The following is a 21,950-nucleotide window of genomic DNA, read 5'->3' on the forward strand; positions in this document are numbered from 1 at the left end:
TCAATATTTCTTTAGTAGCAACTTAATAATCTTTACTGAAAATCTTACATTAGGACTTCAAAATACATAATGACTGCATCTAGCATGTTAGCCAACAGTAGTAGTCTTTATATATATATATATATATATACACTCTTCCTCCTCCCCCTCTAGCCCGCACGTGCAGCGTGCTCGCTCCTGAGCCTTGCATCCCGTGCTTTTCGCCATTGGCCTGGGATGATGTCATCCACAGTTAGACAATAGAGCCCACCTCCCCGTCAGTGTCTCCACACACACGCATCGCAGCTCAGAGTGACACACGCTCGGACGTGACGCCAGCTGAGTTAGCCAAGCACTTCTGATGACATTTTTTCTCTATCTGTTCACTCCGAGCCAGACGGAGCTGTGCGCCTACAACATTCCAACCCGGGCTTTTCCATCTTTTTTTCTTTGTTTTTTCATGTTTCTATTATTTATTTATTTTTCCTAAAAGACTACATGTAGGAAACGCGCAGGAAGGGGAAGGTGTTCCACATCTGGATCATACCAACCCATCGGCTCGCGCGACTCGGCCCACGCTACAGACACGAGGATTTGTCATCCCCGTTGTGCATAAGTGATGAATTCACCGCGGAGCTGCCACTCTTGATGTAAGTGATGCTTCTTTTCAGTGATGTTACTCGTAGTGGCACTCGGTCCGGGTCGGCCTGCAGCCAGTGATGATCCCCCATCAGAGGGAGTGCAGCAGCTTTCAGCACTACGTGTTGGTCAGGTTCAGCAAAAAAAAAAAAAAAAAAAAAAAAAAATCCTCTTGCCGTGTTGATGCCTCGCTGGTATTTCAATTAACAGTTAAACAATTTAAACATATCCAGAAACAAAGCAAAGCTTCCTACTATCAGCCTCTGCTGCCTGTAGGATGTCAGCAGTTTGAACTGTTTGCCATAAGAATCGGCGTTTATAGAGAAAAACAACTGCAACCATGTGAAGGTGCCAATAAGTGAATAACTTGTGAAGTAATTATTCAATTTCTCATCTGATCAAAGTTAAGTGAAGGGACAGGCCTGCTGGCTTGCCTAGATCAGCTTTATTTCTCATCATGTTAAATGATCAAAGAATACCAAGATGTGATGAAATACACGGGGAAATTAAGCAGTGCGCCATCTAGCGACTCTATAAACAGGATTTTCCACTACTGACCTGCAGCACAGGCTTAAAAGCCTTATAAGCAGCAGTATAGAGGAAGAATGTCAGAATGCATAGCTTATTTATTCCCCTTGTGGTGATGCTGAGGAAAGAAGTGCAGCATGTGAGCCTACTGTTTGAATCAGCAGCAGTCAGTGATTCAGATGTTTTACAGACAAAGGATATGAAATTAACCGAAGAGAGTATTTAGATGGCTCATTTGGAAATCACACATGGTGTTTGGCTGAAGCTAATTAGTTGCTTGAAAAAAGTAGGAAGTGCTTAGATTTATGGCATATAGATTGGTTTCTGTGCAGCTTTTTCTGATGCAAAAGAAGAATCACTGCAGTGACATGGCATACTGTAAGCACAAAGCAATTTCAAATGTAAATTTCCTGCAGGCAGTATTTTAGTCGTTAATATGAGTCTTTAATGTGACTGGGTCACTTGTATCGATCAGTCCAGTGAGAGTCATCATCCTGCCGGGCTGTTCACGGTTTGATGCTACTTATGCCCCATAAGGTTGACTGAGTGCTTATGTAAAACCACGGGCAGCCATGTCCGGTGACGGGGCAACGTCTTACTGTAACAAAGCTAAAACTGACTTTGATGCTCTCAGAAAATAATGAGCATATAATGAGGTCCTGTATTCTACATGAAAGCAGGTGGAAGAATTTATTATGCTTTCCTATGTTTTTCATGGGGCAGTCTTCAGGTTATATGACATACTCATTTATTTCTAATCCTAACCTTTGTCTTATTTTTTATGCCTAACCCTAAAAAATTTAGATGACAGCATAGCAGAAGTGCAAGACTTTTTGGGAAATATTGGGGCAGATAATGCTTGAATAAACTTGATTCTGTGATGCTGCGATCCACTTCCTCCTACCTTATTATTTTTGTACAACTTTTATGATTAGCTTCTATGTTGAGTATAATTAAATTAACAGAACAGGGAGCTCTTAAAAAAAGCCAGTTGCATTTTTAAAGTGACATCAGTATATAAACAATAAAACATAATATTCCCATGATACCAGAATAATATCGTTACAGAGAAGACCTTTGGCCTTGATAATTCTGTTAATAAAACTTGACAGCATGACAGCCTCATTAGACATCATGCAAAAACATAAACATGTTGCAATTTGAAAAGATGGATATGGGCAAGAAAAACATCTGACCAGAAATGGTTATAATTTAGCCACTTTTAAGTTTTAAGTTGTAATATTAAGTATTTATTAAATAGGTTACGATTACTAATTGAGACAATTAGCAAGAGATTGAAATAACAGCACCCAACATCAATCAGTCCACAATCAATCCCACTTATCTCATTTGTATTGCACAATATTTGTGTAACCATCAGTATCTGAGCTGCCTGCTTGAGTTTGAGATGACATGTTCTTAATATTTAAAACTTAACCTTTGTTCTCACTAAAGAAAAAATGCGTAACCAGCTGTACTTTGATCAGACAACTAAAAATTAAGCAGCAACTAGTATCCTATTTCTCAACCAGGAGTTGTTGGAGGTCAGGCAGTGTGAATGTGTTGGTCACTTACAGGCCACTCAAGCTGATCCCACAAGTGCTGAATTTGCGTTGAGGTCTGGACTCAGGGCGGCCCATCCCATCCTCTCCTCTCCCAGATTCTGGAGGTACTCTGTGATGATCCTGACTCTGAAGGGAGAGTGTTACAAGGCTGATGGATGGAGTTAACTTCCAGGTTCTGGAGATATGGGATCACCACTGACTCCAGAATTTTATTCTGATATGTCTGTCAGTTATGTGCCAGACAAACTTCTGTGACTGACACACATCTGACAGCACTTGAAGCTCCAAACGAGTGAAAACCAACTTGAGAAAATTGCAGGGGATTTTTGGGCACATTTTTGGGGGGCACTACCCACAGATTTAGCTGTGTTGTTCATTCCGCAGAAGCACAATCTTTACAAGTTCTATTCTTTTAAATATTATTGGCACCAAGTCTATGAACGACCACATGTGAGACATGTCAACTGTTTCTTCTTCTGTGACTGAATCATGGTGTTGGATGATGATCAGAAAAGTGTTTTTGCTGAATATGACCATACCACCATGAAGCTGACCTTTTACCAGTTCTGTGAGGTCTCAGACACTTTGGCCTTTCACAACTTGACTAATTAATTCATCCTGTGAATTCAAGTAAAAGTTTGCACCAAAAGAAAAGAAAGTGGGGAGGTGCTGTGTTCAGGGGAAGGTAACAGACTGATGCACAGAAGGTCAACCTGAAAATAAAATGCCTCTGGCTGTGGCTGTCACTGGTGTTGAGGCATAAATAGTCACTGCAGCGCTGCTGCTGAGAGGACTGAATGATTTTGGAGATGGTTGCTGAGCAGAACAAGCAGGTAGGCAGTGTTTGAATTACTTGATAATGTGTAGTGGTGCTTAGGATCTGAAACAATAAAGATTCACTTGTAGTATTTTTGGATAGAAACTTTGATTGCAGGCGGGGTCAGTATATATTATACATCAATATATGTTATAATCAATATATATATTTTGGCCTATTGCGGTTCCAGCCTTGACTAAGTTAGTCCAAAAATAACCCTGGCGTCTCTCCCACTGTTAATGATAATAAAGTCATTAAGTTGTTCTTTATGTTGATGCTTCAGGCCCGCTCTGACTGAGAGAGATTGGGTTAGAGCTGCAGGGTGTTCAGTGTTGTTGTTTTCAAGCACACTGATTTTTTTCTCAGAGATTTTCTTCGAAGATAAAGACGGTCTGGCACAATTTCCAGAGGGGAAAGAGAAACAGGTTGTTGTTACCAGACTAAAACTAACAGATGTTGCTGTTGCCTGTGTGGGGTTTTTTTTTTTTTTTTTTTTGAGGGGAGGGGTTGTTTTTTGTTTTTTTGTTTTTTCTTAGTTGAGCAGCTTCCTGGAAAATACTTGTGTTTTTAGACAGTGTTAGATATTTTTTGGTGTTATTTTCCAAAGGGAAAATCCTGCAGGGAATCAAATGGCTTGAGGACTCAGTGCCTTAAAGGTCCCTGTGTATCTGAGGCCTTAATATAAATGTAAAAGCTGTTTCTCAAATCAGCTAGGAGAAATGTAAATGTGAATAATAAGGTCACCATATCTGTTAAGCTTTTGCCTCAACTGTCTTTTTTTTTGTCAGACTGCATATTTTAGGAAGTTTTGTTTGAGGTTACATTTGTCAGTTTCTATTCTGAGTTTTCTATTTTTGGATTTCATTTTTGGCTTCCTTTAGCTGCACAAAGATTCAACTCCTGATTCATTATTTCAACATTATAATGAGCCGTTAAACTGCCCTGACACAATTCTTTTTATGAATAGTAACACAAGCCAGCAGGCTGATAAACATGTTGTTTATACCTGCTTATCCTCAAAAAGGCGTGATCAGAAATCTTAATCTGCAACCACCAGTCCAATTTTCTCTCATGTAAACAAAACTAAAAATAAGAACTGCTTCTCTGCAGAAGGGTGATGGGAATTATGATGCTGTGTGTCCTGTCAGGTCTTTGTCTGCTTGTTAATTCAGTTTGACTGTACAGTTGAGAGATGAAGAAATGACTGAATGCTTGCTGCTATCACGCTGCTCACTGATTGGCCAGTTCGTCCTGTAGCTTCCATCACTTTCTGTCCGCTGACTGCGGAGATAAAGTGATGTAATTATTTTGACTTCTCCTTACTAGCCTGCCCTGGTGTGAGCTCTGATGAGACATATTGCAGATAAAAGCAAATTTATCAAAATGGCTTAGACAGATTAGCAGTAAACCTGCATTTTTATCTGCCTTTTCAGCTAAAAAATTAAAAAGCAGGCCACATTGTTTTAGACATAAACCAATCACATTTAAATAAACTATTAATGATCCTTGTGTGGATTTGTTTTGCTATTCACTGTGACAAAACACTTCCATTTGGCAACCGGAATCACACTTTTAACTGAGTTGTTGTTTACTTTGTCCAAGATAATCTTGCATCCTTAAATGTGAGACATAAGCCTGATGAAGTCATAAAGACATGTATACATGGTGTGCATTTCTCAGGCTGGTACCCCATTAAATCCAAAACTATTACTAAAGTATAGTCATAAATAGTACAATACGGATTACTAAACTAAACTAATGCAACCGATATATAGGTATATGTTGTAATTTTTAAAAAGAAGATTGAACAATATGACAAAGCAAGGAAAAATATAAAACTACTATAAACATAGCTTGTTAAATTACTGACACTTTTTGTTCAAAAATCCACATGTATTCAAACTTAGATCAAATAATATGCATTAAAACTCTAGGTTGTAGCTCAAAAAGTGAAGCAAAATAAAATAAATATGTATTTAGATGACACATTTTATGGTATAAAGAATTCAAATAAAAAGATTTACGGTCAGGTTCTTAATTAGTTAGTAGTTTATGTGCATCTTTATCAGTTTTTAGAGATAGATTTTTGTGTTTCAAAGATGCATCTAAAATAATAAGAGCTGTAAAATGTACCTGCAAATATTTTGTATTCAATCAATACTTGTTGTTTCTTGCAGTTCTAAACCACATGAGATTAACTGTATTCATGTTGCTATCATCAAAACACAAAATGAGATTAATATGGTCAATTAAATCATTGTGGAGAAAAGGCTTGTTAATTCGGAGAAAAGGAAAAACTCTGGAGCTTATCTTATTAGCTTTTAAGCTAATGTTAGCTAATGTTGTATCTTGAGCAGGACACTATTTAGGACATTGGTTCCCAACCTGGGGATCCCTCAGAGGGCACAGGGGGTCAGCAAGGCCTTGTCGGTGCAGAGCCTGTTTGATTAATATTAAGGTCATGTCTAGTACTTGCAAAAAGGGGGTCTTCAAGGAAAATAGGTTGTGAACCACCACCTTAGTAAATAGGACTGCCTGCATGTGCACAAGGTCTTCACTCCACAGAGGCTGTCAAAATTAGATTTGCATGTGTGCAAAATATCATCACAGTTAGTTGATTATCTAAAGTCTGTTTGAGTAAAGAACATCAAACACTGCTGTTACCTTCAGAGAATGGCTGTCATGTGGACAAGTGGCCGTGACTTTTATGGAATTGTAGGAAAATAAAGATTTCTTAAAGGAGCGCATCTATAACTTCATCCAGAAAGTTGACTGATGCATTTTTAATTAAAATACCTCACAGGCTCATTTACTCTCCTCGGTGAGACTGATAAGGAGATGCAGGCTAGTGAATTATACATCATCCCTCTTTACTTACAAACTAAAGTACAAAAAAGAGGGAGCCACAATTTTCACTAGTAGAAATGCTTGTGTTTTTACACACTCATTTCTGCTTCCATTTCCTCAACATATCAATGTGATCCAGAGGGAGTTTAGATCCGTTTGGTCAAAAATTATGTATCAGAGAAATTTTGAGTGTAGAACCCCTACTTAACCAGCCCTGAGAATCTAGAATACCTCAGCTCAAGCTAATTAATATTTCCAGAAGAGCGCATAGAACAAGTCTTATGAACTGGTTCACAATACTGTGCACTGGTTTTGCATGTGGTAGACCAATTTAACATCTCACTTTATGTCTTCAAATGAATCCAGTTCTGCTTTAAGCTATTACTTCAGTTATAATGACTGACCTGACTTATAAACATATAATGGATCTTGCTAATACAGCATCATGTGGACTTTCTCTTTATCTTTAGTTTGGTTAAGTTTAATAAACTTATTCAGCTGTGTTTCAAGCCAGTTTGAGAAAAATCTAACCGTACTGGGTTTAGTTATTATCATTCGTATCTTGTTTACAATGTACAGGAGGAGCCTAGCACTCTGCTACCTCCCACCATCTATGACCCACTCTACCGCGGTCACAATTAACATTTCCACCCTGAGGGATGTGACATCAGTGTCAGGCCTCACTCTGATGCTGTGCTGAGTATCTGTTTTTCTTACAAGTAGACCTGAACCTAATTTGTGTATCTCGCGCTTGGCTAACCATAAAGCTTTGATGGTCATCCAAGTGTATTTTTGGAGTGGAGCAACACATCACAGAGGTATTTTTCTGCTGTTTGCATTGTAAAATGATGCAAATGGAGTGTTTGAATCCTAACAAGTCTGGTAATTTTCTGTACCTGTGATGATTTGGGAATTAGCTTGTTCTCTCATACTAATATCTCTGCAAGTTTTTCCTTTGGATTCATTAGGCCAACATTTGCTTAAAGCAGAAGCGTCTTTTTCTCTCAGTTAGTTATTGATCAGTCCAATGGGCTTAGCACCTTTGCACAGTCTTTTATAGAAATACAACAAATGCAACTTACTGTTAATCTGTTTCTCATAAATTTCAAAGTCTCACTTCAAAGACTTGATCTGTTTTATGCCAGTTTTATATAGCTTCATGTGTCTGACTTTAAATATGTGCAATGTTTGAATACTGTAAAACTGCCTCATGCTTTGTGATTATTATTCATTTTTATTATTTCATGTTATTATTCATCTTATCCCAGGATTAAAATGATTTACTGCTTAATGCAAACAAGGCTACAGTGGCTTAAAACCACAGGTAATCCAGTCCTATTGTGCTATACTGTTGTGTGTTACAGCTAGAAATGTCACGATTATAGCTTTTCTTGGTATGATTACTGTCAAAGAAAATAATCATGATTATTATGCCTTAATTTCACAAAACTATAAATATATTAATTTACATGAATGCTCCTTATATGTCTATAAATTTAAATTAAGACCTGAATAAAATATTTAGAAATACAGGAGGGAAAATAAAAGCCAGCTTTTGACATCCAGCTGCCATTTAACAGAATAGTTAAATAAAGCTGAAACAGTGAAAATAAACAAGGTCATATATCTGGAATTAAAACAGTTTCTTCCACAGCCCTTTGCACACTGATGACTAAAAGGCCTCAACCTCATGCTGGGTCCATTATGTTTCAACAGATAAACAACCCATCAAAAAAGACGTATTTCGGTTTCTCTCATATGTATGATGTAATGTTCAGTGAACACAGCTGAACTCGTCACGTTGTGATGTAAGTCCAGCTTGAGTTGTACCTGATCACAAAATGGCAACTGACATGATAACATTTCATTTCAATGTTATGTTAGGTAAACATTATCGTCATTTGACCCACTTACTAAATATTTACATTTACTTTAGTGTACAAAGTTGGTGGTTTTCCTGCAGGTGGTATAATGTATACAATGAGTTCCCTACTTTCACTGCTACTTTTTTGTGGCTGCTTTACAGGGTGGTGAGCGGTCCTCCATAATTTCACCATGGTCATTTTTTTTTCTATAACCCCAAAAATCTTATAAGGATAACTTAATCCATTTGTTTGGAATGAATAATTCTCCCTCTGTCATACTTTTCCACTCCGACATTCCTCTTCTGCAACTTGTGTGGAACAAAACAAAGCAACATGAGGATGTTGTGCAGCTTTGCTGTCGTTCAGTGCAGAAGTTGTGCTGAACTGCCAACGTGGTTCAGGTATCAGAAACTATAGTGAGGGATCTTTATGTTGCATTTATCGTTGCATTAACAACAGCCATAAAATGTAAAATCAAGCAATCCTGACATTCCTGGTTACAGGAGGGGGTTGTTTGTTTTTTTGTTGTTTTTTTTTGTTTGTTTGCTTGTTTTTTTTGTTTTGTTTTTTTTTGTATTTTATGTCTGCAAATAAGTATAATAAAAGATAAAATGACCAATATATGTATTTTTACAACTCAGAGCTTAACCCTTAAATACAGTTAGAATTGACCAGGACCTGACATTTTCTAATAGGGACTGTTTAGGCACAATTTTGAACATTAGATCTATTTAAAATGTCTAAGTAGTTTATCTCACAATAATAAATGTATGAATTATCCTAAATAAATGTTACCAGGTGTCTGTCTTTGTGCAAACCTGGGCTAATGTGATGGGAACAGACAGTTCTCGTGACAGAATCAGTGTCTTCCTTTGAACTCTGTCACCACTTCCCTCTATGCTAAATATAAACCAACATGATTTGTATAGTTTTACAGCTTCAAGATTCCTGAAAACACCCATTGCCTTTGATCTGGCCAACTATGGTAGATCTAAAATCCATCCAAAGAGACTTGAAACAGTTTTAGTGTGCAAAAATTTGTAGCACGTGAATGAAAGTGTTTTTTTGTTTTGTTTTTTTTTAGAAAAAATCATTTCAGGCTGACAGAATGTTGTTTAGGATAGTTTTACTACTGTTACATGTCAAAACAGATCAAATTTGACCCTGATAGTATCTAAGGTTAACACAAACAAAAGCAAAGAGGAGTGGATTGTCCTCTGACTGAAGGGCTCAGCTTATCAGCCTGTGGAAATAAGACACTCGACAACGAATCTTTCTGCCATCCGCATGCTTGAGAACCCTTGACTTCCTGCAAAAAGGGGGGAAAAGTGGGGGGTTCTTTTGTTTTATCTTTTTCCATGCAACAGAGAAATAGACTCTCCAATTCAAATAATTTGACAAAGCTGCAGTTGAGCATCTCTACATCACTGCCTGGCTTTCTGTGCTGTTGTCCACTCTGCTGTGTGGGTGTTTTGGCTGTGAGGTGTTTTTTGATGAAGTAGCTGCATAGAAGTGGGGCGGGAGAGGGAGTGGAGGGATTGCCATCAATCTTGCACAGCCAGACAACCATCTGCTCTCAAAAACACCAGCCCCCTCAATAGTTTGTCCCCCAAAACACTCACTGCACCGCCTCTGCATCTGGAGGAGAAACATGGGCCACACAGCGTAAACAAGCACTGTGACTGATTACAGTAGAGGAATTCTGAATAATGGCCACTCTATTATAAGTTTAACACAATCTTCTGTTGTGAATATTAGGTCCCATCATGCCATGCAAGCCTGTATGTGCAGTTCCTCTTTATTCTATGCAAAATTTCTGAATCACAACCACCAGGCTCAGTTTTACTTAATAAAAGCGAATGATGTCTACATAAATACTTAAGTCAAGCAGAACATTATTATGCATGATATTGCAGGTGTTGCTCAGGTGTTTTGGAGAGTTAAATCTTCTGGAAAAACATTGCTGTAACGTCCTCTTCCTTCTGGCTCAATAAAGCTGTTATCTTTCCGCTACTGGTGGGGTGCGAGCCAAGGGAGGGCGTCATCATCTTCCCTGCAGGCTTATGCAGCTCTAACAAAATGCAACTGAGCACCACTCTTCTTTTTCATATATATATATATATATAAGTCTTTCATTCTGTGTGAGTTTGTATTTGAAATCATTACACTTTCATGTGCTCCCTTTCCAAAGCAGCTAATGTGATTTTACAGCATAGTATACTTAACCATTTCTTTTTCTTTAAACTATGTACCTGATCATACGCATGCATTTGCATTTGCTTTCACACTCCTCGATCCACCCTGTCACACCCAATAGCTCACTGTGTCAGAATGTTATAAGTATGTTGGATCCTGAGTGGCTCTAAAAGATGCTCACAACTCTTTCATAATCTATAGTTAGTTTAGTAGTTCATGAGATATGTGTAGTAGATATTTTATAATGAGTTGTCATCGTGCAAGAAGATACTACAGATGGAAGAGTAAGCCTTAAAGATGGTCTGGTGGTCCTGACTTAGTAACACATTTGGGTCCATATTTCCCCATCAGCACTGAGCTAGTTCAGTTTGTTTTCTGCCTCTCTGCAATAACACACTGCTTTGGTTTTGTTTTGTTTTTTTGTTTTTTTCTTTTTTCTGGCTGCCACCTTAGAGGCAATCTGGTATCTGGCAGCTTAAACTGTTAACAAGAGGAAAACAATGATACACTGTCAAATCACAAACTAAAACAATGAAACAGTTCTTTAATCAGACCAGTAAGTTTCCTCATTTGACAAGCATCAAACAGGTGTATGGAGTTTGTTCATTCTGCAGTTTGGATGTAGCTTTCAAGTAGACAGAGGCGAACGTGCACGTATAACAGTGCGGTGTCTGGACAGAAAGCCTTTTTTTTTATTACTTACATCACCAACAGGAGTGATTTAACATAAACACAAGCTAGACCACTGTTGTCATAATTATGATTATATCCATGTGCAATCATAGAAGAGATTTATGATCTTTTCCCTTTGGTGATATGACTCAGTTCAGGAAGTTCAGTTTAATCTATAATAGGTACTTTTTCCCAAAACGTGGTAGTGTTACAGTTAATTATTAGAATGTCAGAAATAGTTTTATGTCCTGTAGTATATTATAGGGTAGTGCCTATGAGACATTACAGGAACTGTGCCGCATAAAAGTTAATTGTTTAAGCATATATTATGTGGTGATTTTTTATTGCCCTGACCTAACCCAAGCATGTATAACAATATAAACCCAAAACATGGAGGCTCAAAACTAACTTTTGGGACTGCAGACAATCTGTGGCTTGTAGTTTTTTAAAGTTAAAGCCAATCCGAAATTCCACAAGCCTTTTTTTTAAGGGGGAAAAAAGCCACATTATAGGTGCAACTGAATTAATTTAATTATACATGTTGCTTTAAACTGCCCTTATGATTTTTTTTCTATGAAAATAACCAACAATAACATTCTCTTTTCTAACAAGGAACACAGTAACTTTTGCTCTTAAAAGATTTTAAATTATCTAATTTAAAATTCAGCTTAGTACACATTTTATAACATTATTTAAAGGCCTCATCTTGTTTTTCTTTGTTGGCATTCTCCCATTCTTCTTTTCTGTAATTGTAACCAGCCTCGTTCTTCACACCGTTCAACCACCGCCTCATTTCAATTTTATCCTCCTACACATCACTTATGTCTCATCGTTCAGACAGTCGCACATAAATGACACCATGGATGCACCCAGTGGAAGTATGATACATCATGGAATAGTGTTAATGGGAAATGTAGTGATGGTACAGCCAAGACAAAAGGCCAAAATAATTTCCATCATTCATCACCTGCTAGTATGTTTTCATTTTATACCTGCTAAGATGAATCTGAACCCGGATTTGGCAGTTTGGTGAATGTTAATTTAGAGTCCTTAAAACATGCATTATGTTTATATTCTAATTTTAACCATTTGTGAGTAAAACTAAAGTAGAAAAGCAAACAGACTGTGGAAAATGTTGTTCTGATTAGTTGTTGAGAAAAGGGTTTGTTGCATTAGAATTAGAAGAGTAGCACCTCCATCTACCCCCTACTTCCTCCACTTAAGGCCAAAACTAAGAGTTAGAGATGGGTTACAAATTTGATAAATCAGTATGAATTTGTTCAAATTTAATTAATGCAATATCGAAACTCAGTGATTGATTTTTTTATACGTTTCCATTTCCAGTGACAACAGAGACCTCACTCTCACATGACTTACCGATGCTCTGCGAGATCTGGTGTCACATTAATATATCTGCACATGAATCAATATCAAATACGATTTAATTCAAATCAAATTGAATCAGGCTGTTGTGAATCGCATTGAATGAGTTCAGAAAATTAGTGGTTATTTTCAGCCCTAAGTATGTTGCCATTTAGCAAGATGTTGAATGTGTCATCTGTAGCAAGATATAGTGATGTTGAATCATAAAAGGTAACTTGAGGTGGAGGTGGGTTATAAAGCAGCTTAAAGAGAAAAAACTCAAAGTATGAAGGCAAGAACAATTTAAGTGGAACACTATGCGTAAAATTTACAAACCGAATGTGAAAAAGGGAAACATCCAAAGGGCCAGCTGATGTGTGGACTGAGCTTGAATACACCACCTACCTGAAATGACACCAGGCTTAATTTAATTAAGCACCACTTCAATTAACATCCTGATAACTAGAGGTACCCTTTAACAGTTTTACTCTCATAGAAGGTTGCCTTCAAGTCCAGAGAACAAATGCACAGGGAAGAGGATATGAAGATAAATTACCCTAATTATATAAGTGCTGTGAAGCAAAAGACCAGCTAAGATGGCCACCAGTAGAAGAAGTGCTAAAATCTCAAGTGAAATTCTAGATTCAATTGTCAGAACTTAATAAGGGTTTTTCCTGTACAATAATTATTTTCAAATTGCTTTCTGAAACTGCTGTTTCACTTTTTGCATTAACTTATTACTCACAAACAGTTATACCTTAGGCAAAAACATGCATGACAATAAAACAACAAAAATAATAACGTTACAAATGACACCTAATTAAGAAGATCAGACTGAATATGTGACTTGAACTTCAACGAACTCTCAGATAAAATTACAAAGCCGATCAACAATCAGACTTTGTAACGTTCCCATAGTAGTGATCCACTATTCACTTTAGTGCTTGTTTTTATTCTTGCTGTAAAGTACCATGTTAATATTAAACTGTGAAATTATCACTCTTTGACTGTTTTCTACTTCTCTCTGTGGCCTAAGCTATGACTGTGGGTGACTGGATATGCCCGTGGCCAGCCTGCACTTTGTGTCACAGACTGTGTGTGAGAGAAAAGTGATCAGAGTGATAGTGACTTCCACCATGATAAAACTGGGTCAATGTAACCCCCACCCCCTCCACCACAGGCAAAGCTGAAAAAAAGGGAAAAAAAAGATGAGGATACCATCACCAGACTATGTGCGTGGATATAAGCATGGGGACACTGGAGCGTGGTGCTCTTTCTCGAAGGGTTGGTAACTGTGTTGTGTTGGGATTAAAAGCATCCCGAGATTGTTTTGACATGTTCCTTCCTCCCCTGTAGTCTGTGGTTTGCGGAGTCATGTTTTAAACTGCCCCCATGTATTTTATCTCTACCCATTTTGTTTCTGTCAACCAGTGTTGTCACAAGTACATAGTCTTTTTATAGTGCTCTCCCACTCCTTTAGAGATTTCTAAAAAGTATGGCTTCAATGATGTAAGCTTAAGATTAAAATTCACCCTGACATATATTGTTATAAACAAATAAATGTGGTGTTTCTAATTTCTATCATTATTCCCTTTCAGTGCAATGTAAGCAAAGATAACTGAGTCTTGTTGAGGTCGTAGGGGCAAGTAGCTGTTTAATAGTTAAACGATAACATTTAAATAATGCTGTTGTGTCCAACTAAAATCAAATTTAAGTAGTTAATAAATAAATGTATTAAGAATTTTATATTTAATGTTAGCTGATTAAATAAGCAGCAAAGCTATGAGCCACATGCTAACGTTAGCATGCTAACATGTTCACACTTGTGTAGCTAGCATGCTGATGCAGTTATGTTCTGCTTCCATGTTTTCATTTACACTGAATGTAAATTACATTTGTTGGGAATGGTGGAAATTTCATATTTTACTAGAATTAAACACTGTTGGCGCCATGAATGTTTTCACAAATTGTATTAAAAATGAGTTGTCAGTTTTCTATTTAATCCTGGACCAAAATGCCAACTAAACCTTAAAATAATCCTGCCATCCTGAAATGTGTTTGCTGTTATAGTAGGTAAATGTAACATTTTTAGTTATCCAAAGTGTTTGGTTTTGATGTTAACCGGTCTTTAGGGTAAGTACTCCTTTCCCGAATCACCAGTTCACCCCAATAGTAATAGGAATCTATGCCAAGGTCCAGTATTTCTGGGTGCTATATTGCCCAGTTCAATATTCTATTTATATTCAACCCTCTTGTAGATTTCTAGTAAAATTTGACCCTTCTGAAGTTGAAATAAATCATGTGGCAGTCCATTTTAATGGGTAATTAATCCCTAAATCAATTTGTGGGACCAAGGACATTCCATAATCACTAGAGTACAGAAACTTGAACAACAAAACAGAAATTAAATACATTCTCCACAAACAAGTTGAACAAGTGTTTTCCATTTCCTTTACAATGGAAAAAAAAACCCACACACTCTTTTAAACAAAGCTCTGCACCCTACTAGCCAACATAAGCTTAATTCTAACATTAGCATGCTAGCATCTTACCAACAATAAAGTGGAAAGTGAAACACTTTATTGACCAACCAAACATTGCAAACTGACTGGAATAAATAAAACATATACCAGGGGGTGGATTTTCATCTTAAAATTAATGAAGCATTTTAATACATCATAATTGAGCATTTTAGAGCAGCCCAGTAATGACTATAGTATTTTGCAGGAACTTGTTATTTATAATATTAATCATAGTAAAAGTATCAAAGTAATTTAATAATACAAACACTTTATTTTCTAGTGCTTATATATTTAAGATACAATCAGATATCTATTTCTGCCGTATCATGATGTCAACATTTTCTCTCCAGCTTTGTTGTATTGTTGTGTGTGTGGTGACCTTCTGTTTATACCACGGCCTGGACAAATGCTTGTTTCTAAGTGGCCCAAAGGATTTGGTTAATTCGGTTTATACCAGAGGCAGGATGAACAGGATAAACAGGCCGAACGGATGGGGTCAGGAAGTGTTTCATTCAAATAATAACATAGCTTTCCAGCAGTAAATAGTCTTTAAAGTTAAGAATTCCTCTGAGTCATTATCTGTGAGTCAGTTTTGTTTTACTCTGACAATGCAGTGCGAAGACACCAATGCAAATAATTAAATTTTTTTACACAAGCTAACAAACAATAAACCGTCTACATCATACAATCATTTACACATACTGTGAATATTTATTTCTTTAATGTTGAAAATGTATCAATGCTTTATGATGTATATTCCTATTTTTACCATTAGCCATGACTTGGCTAGGCTTGTTATTTTATGTGAATGCATCTTGTTAAGAATGAGAACTTGTCAGAGGGATGAAGGTTGTTATGGCTCATTTGACGCAGCTTTTAGAACTGAGTTTTTAATAAGCCTCAATGCCATCAGGATTAGCCGTGACTATGGACTGCTAACAGCAAACAGGTACACTGCTGCACCTTCAGATATTACTGGGAATCTGTTTCAATTTCATAGTCAAATTCCTGTTACTACCGACAAGCATCAGCTGTCTGGCTATTGGCCGTGGTGTAAGCAGGCACAGAGTGTGAGGTAGATGTTTAAATGGATTCATCAAAAGTCATCACTGCTGTGATATCCATTCCAATGAAACATGCACCTCAGTGGGTACTGTCTTTGTAGAGTTTCTCCTTCTCTTGCAGCGAATGTAAAGGGGAAATGTGTGACACATGTCAAAGATTCAAACTAAGATGTTGCATTAGTGCTTGTTCTATATTAACACTTTGTATGTTTTGTGATGCAAGAGACACCCTGGAAGTGACTTGCAAAAATGTGCAAAACACAAGTTTGTTATAGCTCACAATGGTTAACTTTGTCTTCTTTTCTTAATATATTCACAATTTTGGCTTTCAACAAACATCTTCTACCTAACTTTGTATGAAAGAAGAAACTGTGAATATATTTGAGTTTGTTGTGAACATGTGTCATTATTCTTGAGGAGAATTTGGAGTTTACTTTGCATTTCAAAACTTATTGACTTCTTAAACAAAAGACGTTTGGTTAAAAAAAAAAAAAAACTATGCTCACAGTTATGCTGCAAAGCGGTGTCCATAACTTTTTATGAGCATGATCTGTTTGTATTTAAACTTGTGAAATGTAAAGTGTGCCCCATATTTCCAGTGTAACTGACTTTACTGTAATCTCCTGACTGCTCTCTTTCTGTCTCTCTTGTCTTCTTCATTGGACAGCTTTGCATAAACCCAGATGCCTCCCCTCCCTCTTGACGAGCGCATAGTGGTTATTCAGCGCCCTAAAAACTTAGCCCTATGTGAGGCTTCCCCACAAACCATCCCACAGCACTCCTCTCAGATAACAGCTTCTTCTAATGGACAAGTTCCCCATCCTACTCATCTCCACCGATCTCAGTCCCATTTTTATTCACCCTCTTGTAAATCTCTGAGTGTGGAATGCAAGCGCAGGTCCTCCCGAGTGCAGAAATTCAAGGGCGAGCAGCTTGGCATCCCAGAAGGTGTCAGACACATCCCGAGCCACTGCCATAGCAATGGCACAGTAACTCTTGGCCCACGGCTACCCTCCCATACGCATACTATTGATATCAAGGTGACAGTGGACAAAGGAGGACGGGGATCATTGAGCAACTCATTAGGGCGTTGTGGAAGTGTAAAAGGTGGGAGAGGGAAATGTGTGTCTTCCCAGCTGGATCAAGGACAGTGTGAGAGAAAAACTGGAAGTGCAGGGAGACCAGGTGGAGTTGAGCACAAGTCACAGCGAATTCGTCAGCTGTCATCGTCCCCTGGAGGGGTCTTGCAGTTTGTTCCCGCTCAGGCGCAGCAGCACAAGTTCAGAAGTGAAAAAGAGAAAGAAAACAGCAGTTTTCATAAAAGAAGTGATCAGGAATTTTCTTCTTTGGGTCACAAAAATAATTTCAAACTGGGAACTGTCCACCAAAGCCATAATAACCACAAATTGCCCTACCACCACAACTCCGTCCCTGTACCCCATGCTGCCATCCTAAACTCCAGCTATCCGTCATCCCCACCCTCCCAGTCCACCCATGTCCCAGTCTCATTTCAGCAGCTCAGCCAGCCTCACCCGCCTCGTTCAAGAGACCACCGCCCTCATATTCTTCATGGTCTTCCCCTGTCGCCTTGCTCCTCCCATGCAGGAGGTTTCCCCAGCCCTGATCACACCTGCACCATCGATTGTACGCACCCCTTCAGTTGCGGCTGTTGGAGGTTGGTAAGATGCAGGGGGTGTAAGGGGGATTCTTCTAGTTTCCAAGGAGGTGGAGGAAGCACTTCCACTTCATTTTCTTGTGGTCATGCTGGAGCAGTGAAGAGCAGAAGCAAAGAAATGGGCCTGAGAAATCTGGGTGGGTGTCTCTCTACCGCCTCCACCTCCAATACCTCGTCAACCAACAGCACTGCGTCTGACTGTCGGGGAAGCCTCTTAAAGCCTCTTCGTTGTGCCTCCTGCTCTGGTGAGGCTGGAAACTTTGAGAGTCCTGCTATTCTTCGCAAAAGACTAGTGGGAGGATGCCTTCCCTGTACTCCTTTATCCTCTTCGGCACCACTAAGGGCAATACAGAGCTGCGTGACAGGCTGCAATCCAAAAGCCTCTCAGACAGGCAGTTCCACCTGCAGCTACTGCAGCAGCGACCCCATAGTGGTGACATTCAACCCTCGTCGAGGCAAACCCCCAGGAAGAGGCATTGGGGCAACTCATCCAATGGCCATGTTCCAAGCTGATGATGATGACTACAGTGTGCGCACTATCTGGCCTGAAGAACTGGCCAAGAAGATGACACATTCTAAAGCCCAAAAGAACTGTGTCGGGATCGGGGTTGGCAAAACCTGTTCTGGCCAGGCTCAGAAAGGTAGTAATGGTACAGGCCTTGTCCTCTTGGACTGCCAAAACCTCCAGGAATATGCACAAACACATTTTACAGACCGTGCTGGCCGACGGCGGCTCCAGCAGGGTAAAATGGCCAGCCTTGATTTTGCCGGCTGCCGGTTGGGATCTGATTATGAAGACGGCCGCAATTCGCTGAAAAGGCTCTTGAATAAAGCAGATGATGTATGCATGAGCGATGGTCCTGAACAAGACGAAGATGCAGCATATCCTCGTTCCCCTTCTCCACGGTCGGTGTCCCCGCCATCACCTGTGTCCTTTTCCCCTCCACCGTCTGCCCCTAGCACACTCATTAAACCCAAACCCTGGCAGAGAGACAGGGAAGGAGGACACACTCTGCCATCAGCTCACTCCCTTCACCTGGCCCTGAACTCCCTGAACAGAGAACAAGATGAGGAGAACAACAGAAGTAAGAATATATTATAATTAATCTGACTGGAGCTGAAAAGAAACACATCATTAATGAAGTAAAAACTAACATAAACCTAGGACCATTTTAGTTATAAAGCCATTCAGTAACAATCATCAACCCATCATATATAAATGATGTTTGACAAACAAAAAACCCTGTTTGTCTGTGTTTGGAAAATGCTTTCAATTGTTGTCAAGTAACTTTATATAATTTTGTGTTCTGTGGTTTTAAGTGCTCACAGCGTAAACATCCACCCACCCTGTTCCCATCTCTTTACAGTGCGCCTCTCTCTGCCGCTCTCCTCGTCGTTGCCAGCTTCTCTGTCCGATGAAACTGTGATGACCCCTGATGCAGAGAATGCCGTCATCAGCCCGATCCTGCCCTTCCTGTTCCTGGGGAATGAGAGAGACGCCCAGGACCTAGACCTGTTGCTGCGTCTCAACATTGGCTATGTGGTGAATGTGACCACACACCTGCCCCTCTACCATGTCAACTCTGGCCTGCGCTACAAAAGGCTCCCAGCCACCGACAACAGCAAGCAAAACCTCCGACAGTATTTTGAGGAGGTTTTTGAGTTTATTGGTGAGAGCCCCACTGCTGATATACAGGTTTTCCATAAATATGCAAAACCAATCTGAAGGAGCCTTAAAAAAGCTGAAAAAAAATGAATGCAAGTTACTACAGACTTTTTTATGTGAATAAACTGTTGTGTAGTGTCAGCAGAAGATGACAGAATGTAGGTGACATTTCTCTTGGTTGTTATTCAAAAGAAGCAGTTTCATATTTGGAAATTACAGCTTTTCCCTCAAGGAGGAAAATATTTTAGTCTAGTGTCATTTTGCTGGAGATCACATTATCTTAAAATCCACAATCACCTCTTTTTTTTTTTTCTTATTCAAGATTAGCTGATTATTTTCACACCATCCTACAAATAGAGTAAGCAGTTCCCTAAGCTCAGCTTTTTCTCCTTCACTGATACACCCCACAAAATTCATCTGAGTATTTTTGTAGATGACAGGAGTCTAAGTTGTATTGGAAATCTGAGGTGTACAGCATGAAGAGAAATGGTGAGAGTGCAGTCCCCTGTGGGGCTCCCATGCTGCCGACCACCTTCTCAGAAACACAACCTCGTCACTTTCTCAAGCTGTGGTCTGTTTGTTCGGCAGTCATAAATACAGGCAGATGTTAAAGCAGCCACCTGTATTTTGTAATTTTGTGTAGCTTCTGGTCCAGAATGGATTGTGTTAAAACACTTTAGAAATCGAAGAACATGATTAGTCCCAATCCAATTTCAAACTGTAATGGGTTTTGAAAGGTTTTTGCTTACTTATTGGGATGTTCCGCAACTCTCAAGGACTTTCATGATGTGTGATTTTTGGGCAACTGGTCTGTAGTCATTTAATCATTTTCACAGCAAAGGAACTTTCTTTTTAGACTGATGTTGAAGAGGTGTTGTGGTATCCAACATAGTTGCTCTGCACAGGTTTTCAGAACCCAGAGGCTGATGCCATCTGGACCTGCAGCCTTCTTCCAGTTCAGTCTCCAGTTGCTTTTTCACCTGACTGCTTGAGACAGACAGGCTGGAGGGGGAGGCAGTGGCGGTCTGTGTTAAGATACACGACTGAGCTGCAGGGTAAAAGAGTGGAGGTGTGACAGGAAAGCTGTGGGCTTGTGGAAGCAGGGCGGGATGATACAAAGCGTTCTGAAATGAACCTGGATTTGCTGGGCTTATTTGCTCTGTTTGGGCTTCCATCAAGCTGTTCCCACTTTACCTTGAAACCTGTCGAACTTTTTAAAGTGAATTATATTTATATATTATTAACCTACATTTAGGATTCAGTAGGTTAGGCCAGCCCAGATTTGAGTCCAACCTGCAGCAAAATGAAGGAAATACCTCCAAAAATATTTGGGGGTGTTGTCCAAGTCTGATGCTTTTAATAATTACAACAGTTAGTCATGCGATCAGACATGTAGTTGGTCAGGTGATTTGATAGGTTGGCGCCTCCACTGCTGCTTGAAAAAAATTAAACCCTTCTCAACTTTCCACCTTAAGCTATAGTTGTAAAGCTAAGTAATGAACCCAGAATTCAATTTGGCAACTTAAGATGTAATTTTCTTTAAAGTGAATAAGAGGGGAGACTGTTGATATATGAAATTTGTCTGTGAATCTCATACAACAGTCTGGCCTCATCGAGTCAAACATGGATTTAGACATTCTTTGTTTTGGTTGTACAGTATATGGTCTTCATTATTTATGTAGAATCCAATGTTTATTGCTTAAAGTAAAATTTAATTAATCCGTGTGGTGTTCTCATCCACAGAGGAGGCATATCAGAGTGGACAGGGAGTGCTGGTACACTGCCAGGCAGGCGTGTCCCGTTCTGCTACCATTGTCATCGCCTACCTGATGAAGCACACCCTCATGACAATGACAGATGCCTACAAATACGTGAGGAGTCGTCGCCCAGTGGTGTCACCTAATCTTAACTTCATGGGCCAGCTTCTGGAGTTTGAGAGGGACCTCAACTCTGGGGTGACTCCCAGGATCTTGATGCCTAAACTTAACGGAGTGGAGACACAGGTGTGAAAGAGGTCAGGACTTCGGGAGTGTGTAGCATTACCATAGGAGAAGAAGACAAAGATGAGATAATACAATGACAGAAAGAGTGCAACACATTTTAAGAAAAGATATGATGAGACATATTACACCTGAAAAATGTTGTTTGGTAATTAATCCTCTTTTAATACTGTGAAACACAAGACAAAGGACTAAAAAGTTCATTTAAGTAGTTCATTCTTAGGTATGATCTTCATCCAGTATACTGTTTATAAGATAATGTGCCAATATTTTGTATAGCTCAAACTTCACACAAATATCTGTTTTCTTTTTCTCTGATACCTCTTTTTTTGTTTCCCTTGTTTACATTCACAGTCACACAGACAAAAGAAAAAGAATTTGTTGGCATAAATCATAGATGCATGCAGAACGGGAATGGAACTATGGAAATATCCATTATTACTCTTTCATTTACACTCTGATGTTTCCACCACATGTAGCAGCAAACAGGTCATCAGAACGCACTTTACTTCCCATGCATTCGTTTTATCATCACCCACTGATTTATCACAAA

At 39.0% G+C, this 21,950-nt stretch overlaps 1 protein-coding gene across 1 annotated transcript; it reads left to right on the forward strand.

Moving 5' to 3' along the window:
- Window positions 1-294: 294 nt before the first annotated feature.
- Window positions 295-21,488, forward strand: si:dkey-175m17.7. Its single transcript, XM_042008609.1, has 4 exons — window positions 295-629; window positions 16,724-18,816; window positions 19,099-19,401; window positions 21,141-21,488. The coding sequence occupies exons 2-4, from the start codon at window positions 16,740-16,742 to the stop codon at window positions 21,404-21,406; spliced, it is 2,646 nt and encodes an 881-aa protein (XP_041864543.1). The 5' UTR covers window positions 295-629; window positions 16,724-16,739; the 3' UTR covers window positions 21,407-21,488.
- The last annotated feature ends 462 nt before the right edge of the window (window positions 21,489-21,950 follow it).

The sequence above is a fragment of the Melanotaenia boesemani genome, chromosome 15, assembly GCF_017639745.1.
Source record: "Melanotaenia boesemani isolate fMelBoe1 chromosome 15, fMelBoe1.pri, whole genome shotgun sequence".
Classification (NCBI taxonomy): Eukaryota; Metazoa; Chordata; class Actinopteri; order Atheriniformes; family Melanotaeniidae; genus Melanotaenia; species Melanotaenia boesemani.

Excerpts from the sequence above, each read along its gene's own strand:
- si:dkey-175m17.7 (XM_042008609.1), top strand. The coding sequence starts at position 16,740 with ATGCCTCCCCTCCCTCTTGACGAGCGCATAGTGGTTATTCAGCGCCCT. Across the intron at positions 18,817-19,098 it reads AGATGAGGAGAACAACAGAA|TGCGCCTCTCTCTGCCGCTC; the intron begins GTAAGAATATAT and ends ATCTCTTTACAG. Across the intron at positions 19,402-21,140 it reads GGAGGTTTTTGAGTTTATTG|AGGAGGCATATCAGAGTGGA; the intron begins GTGAGAGCCCCA and ends TCTCATCCACAG.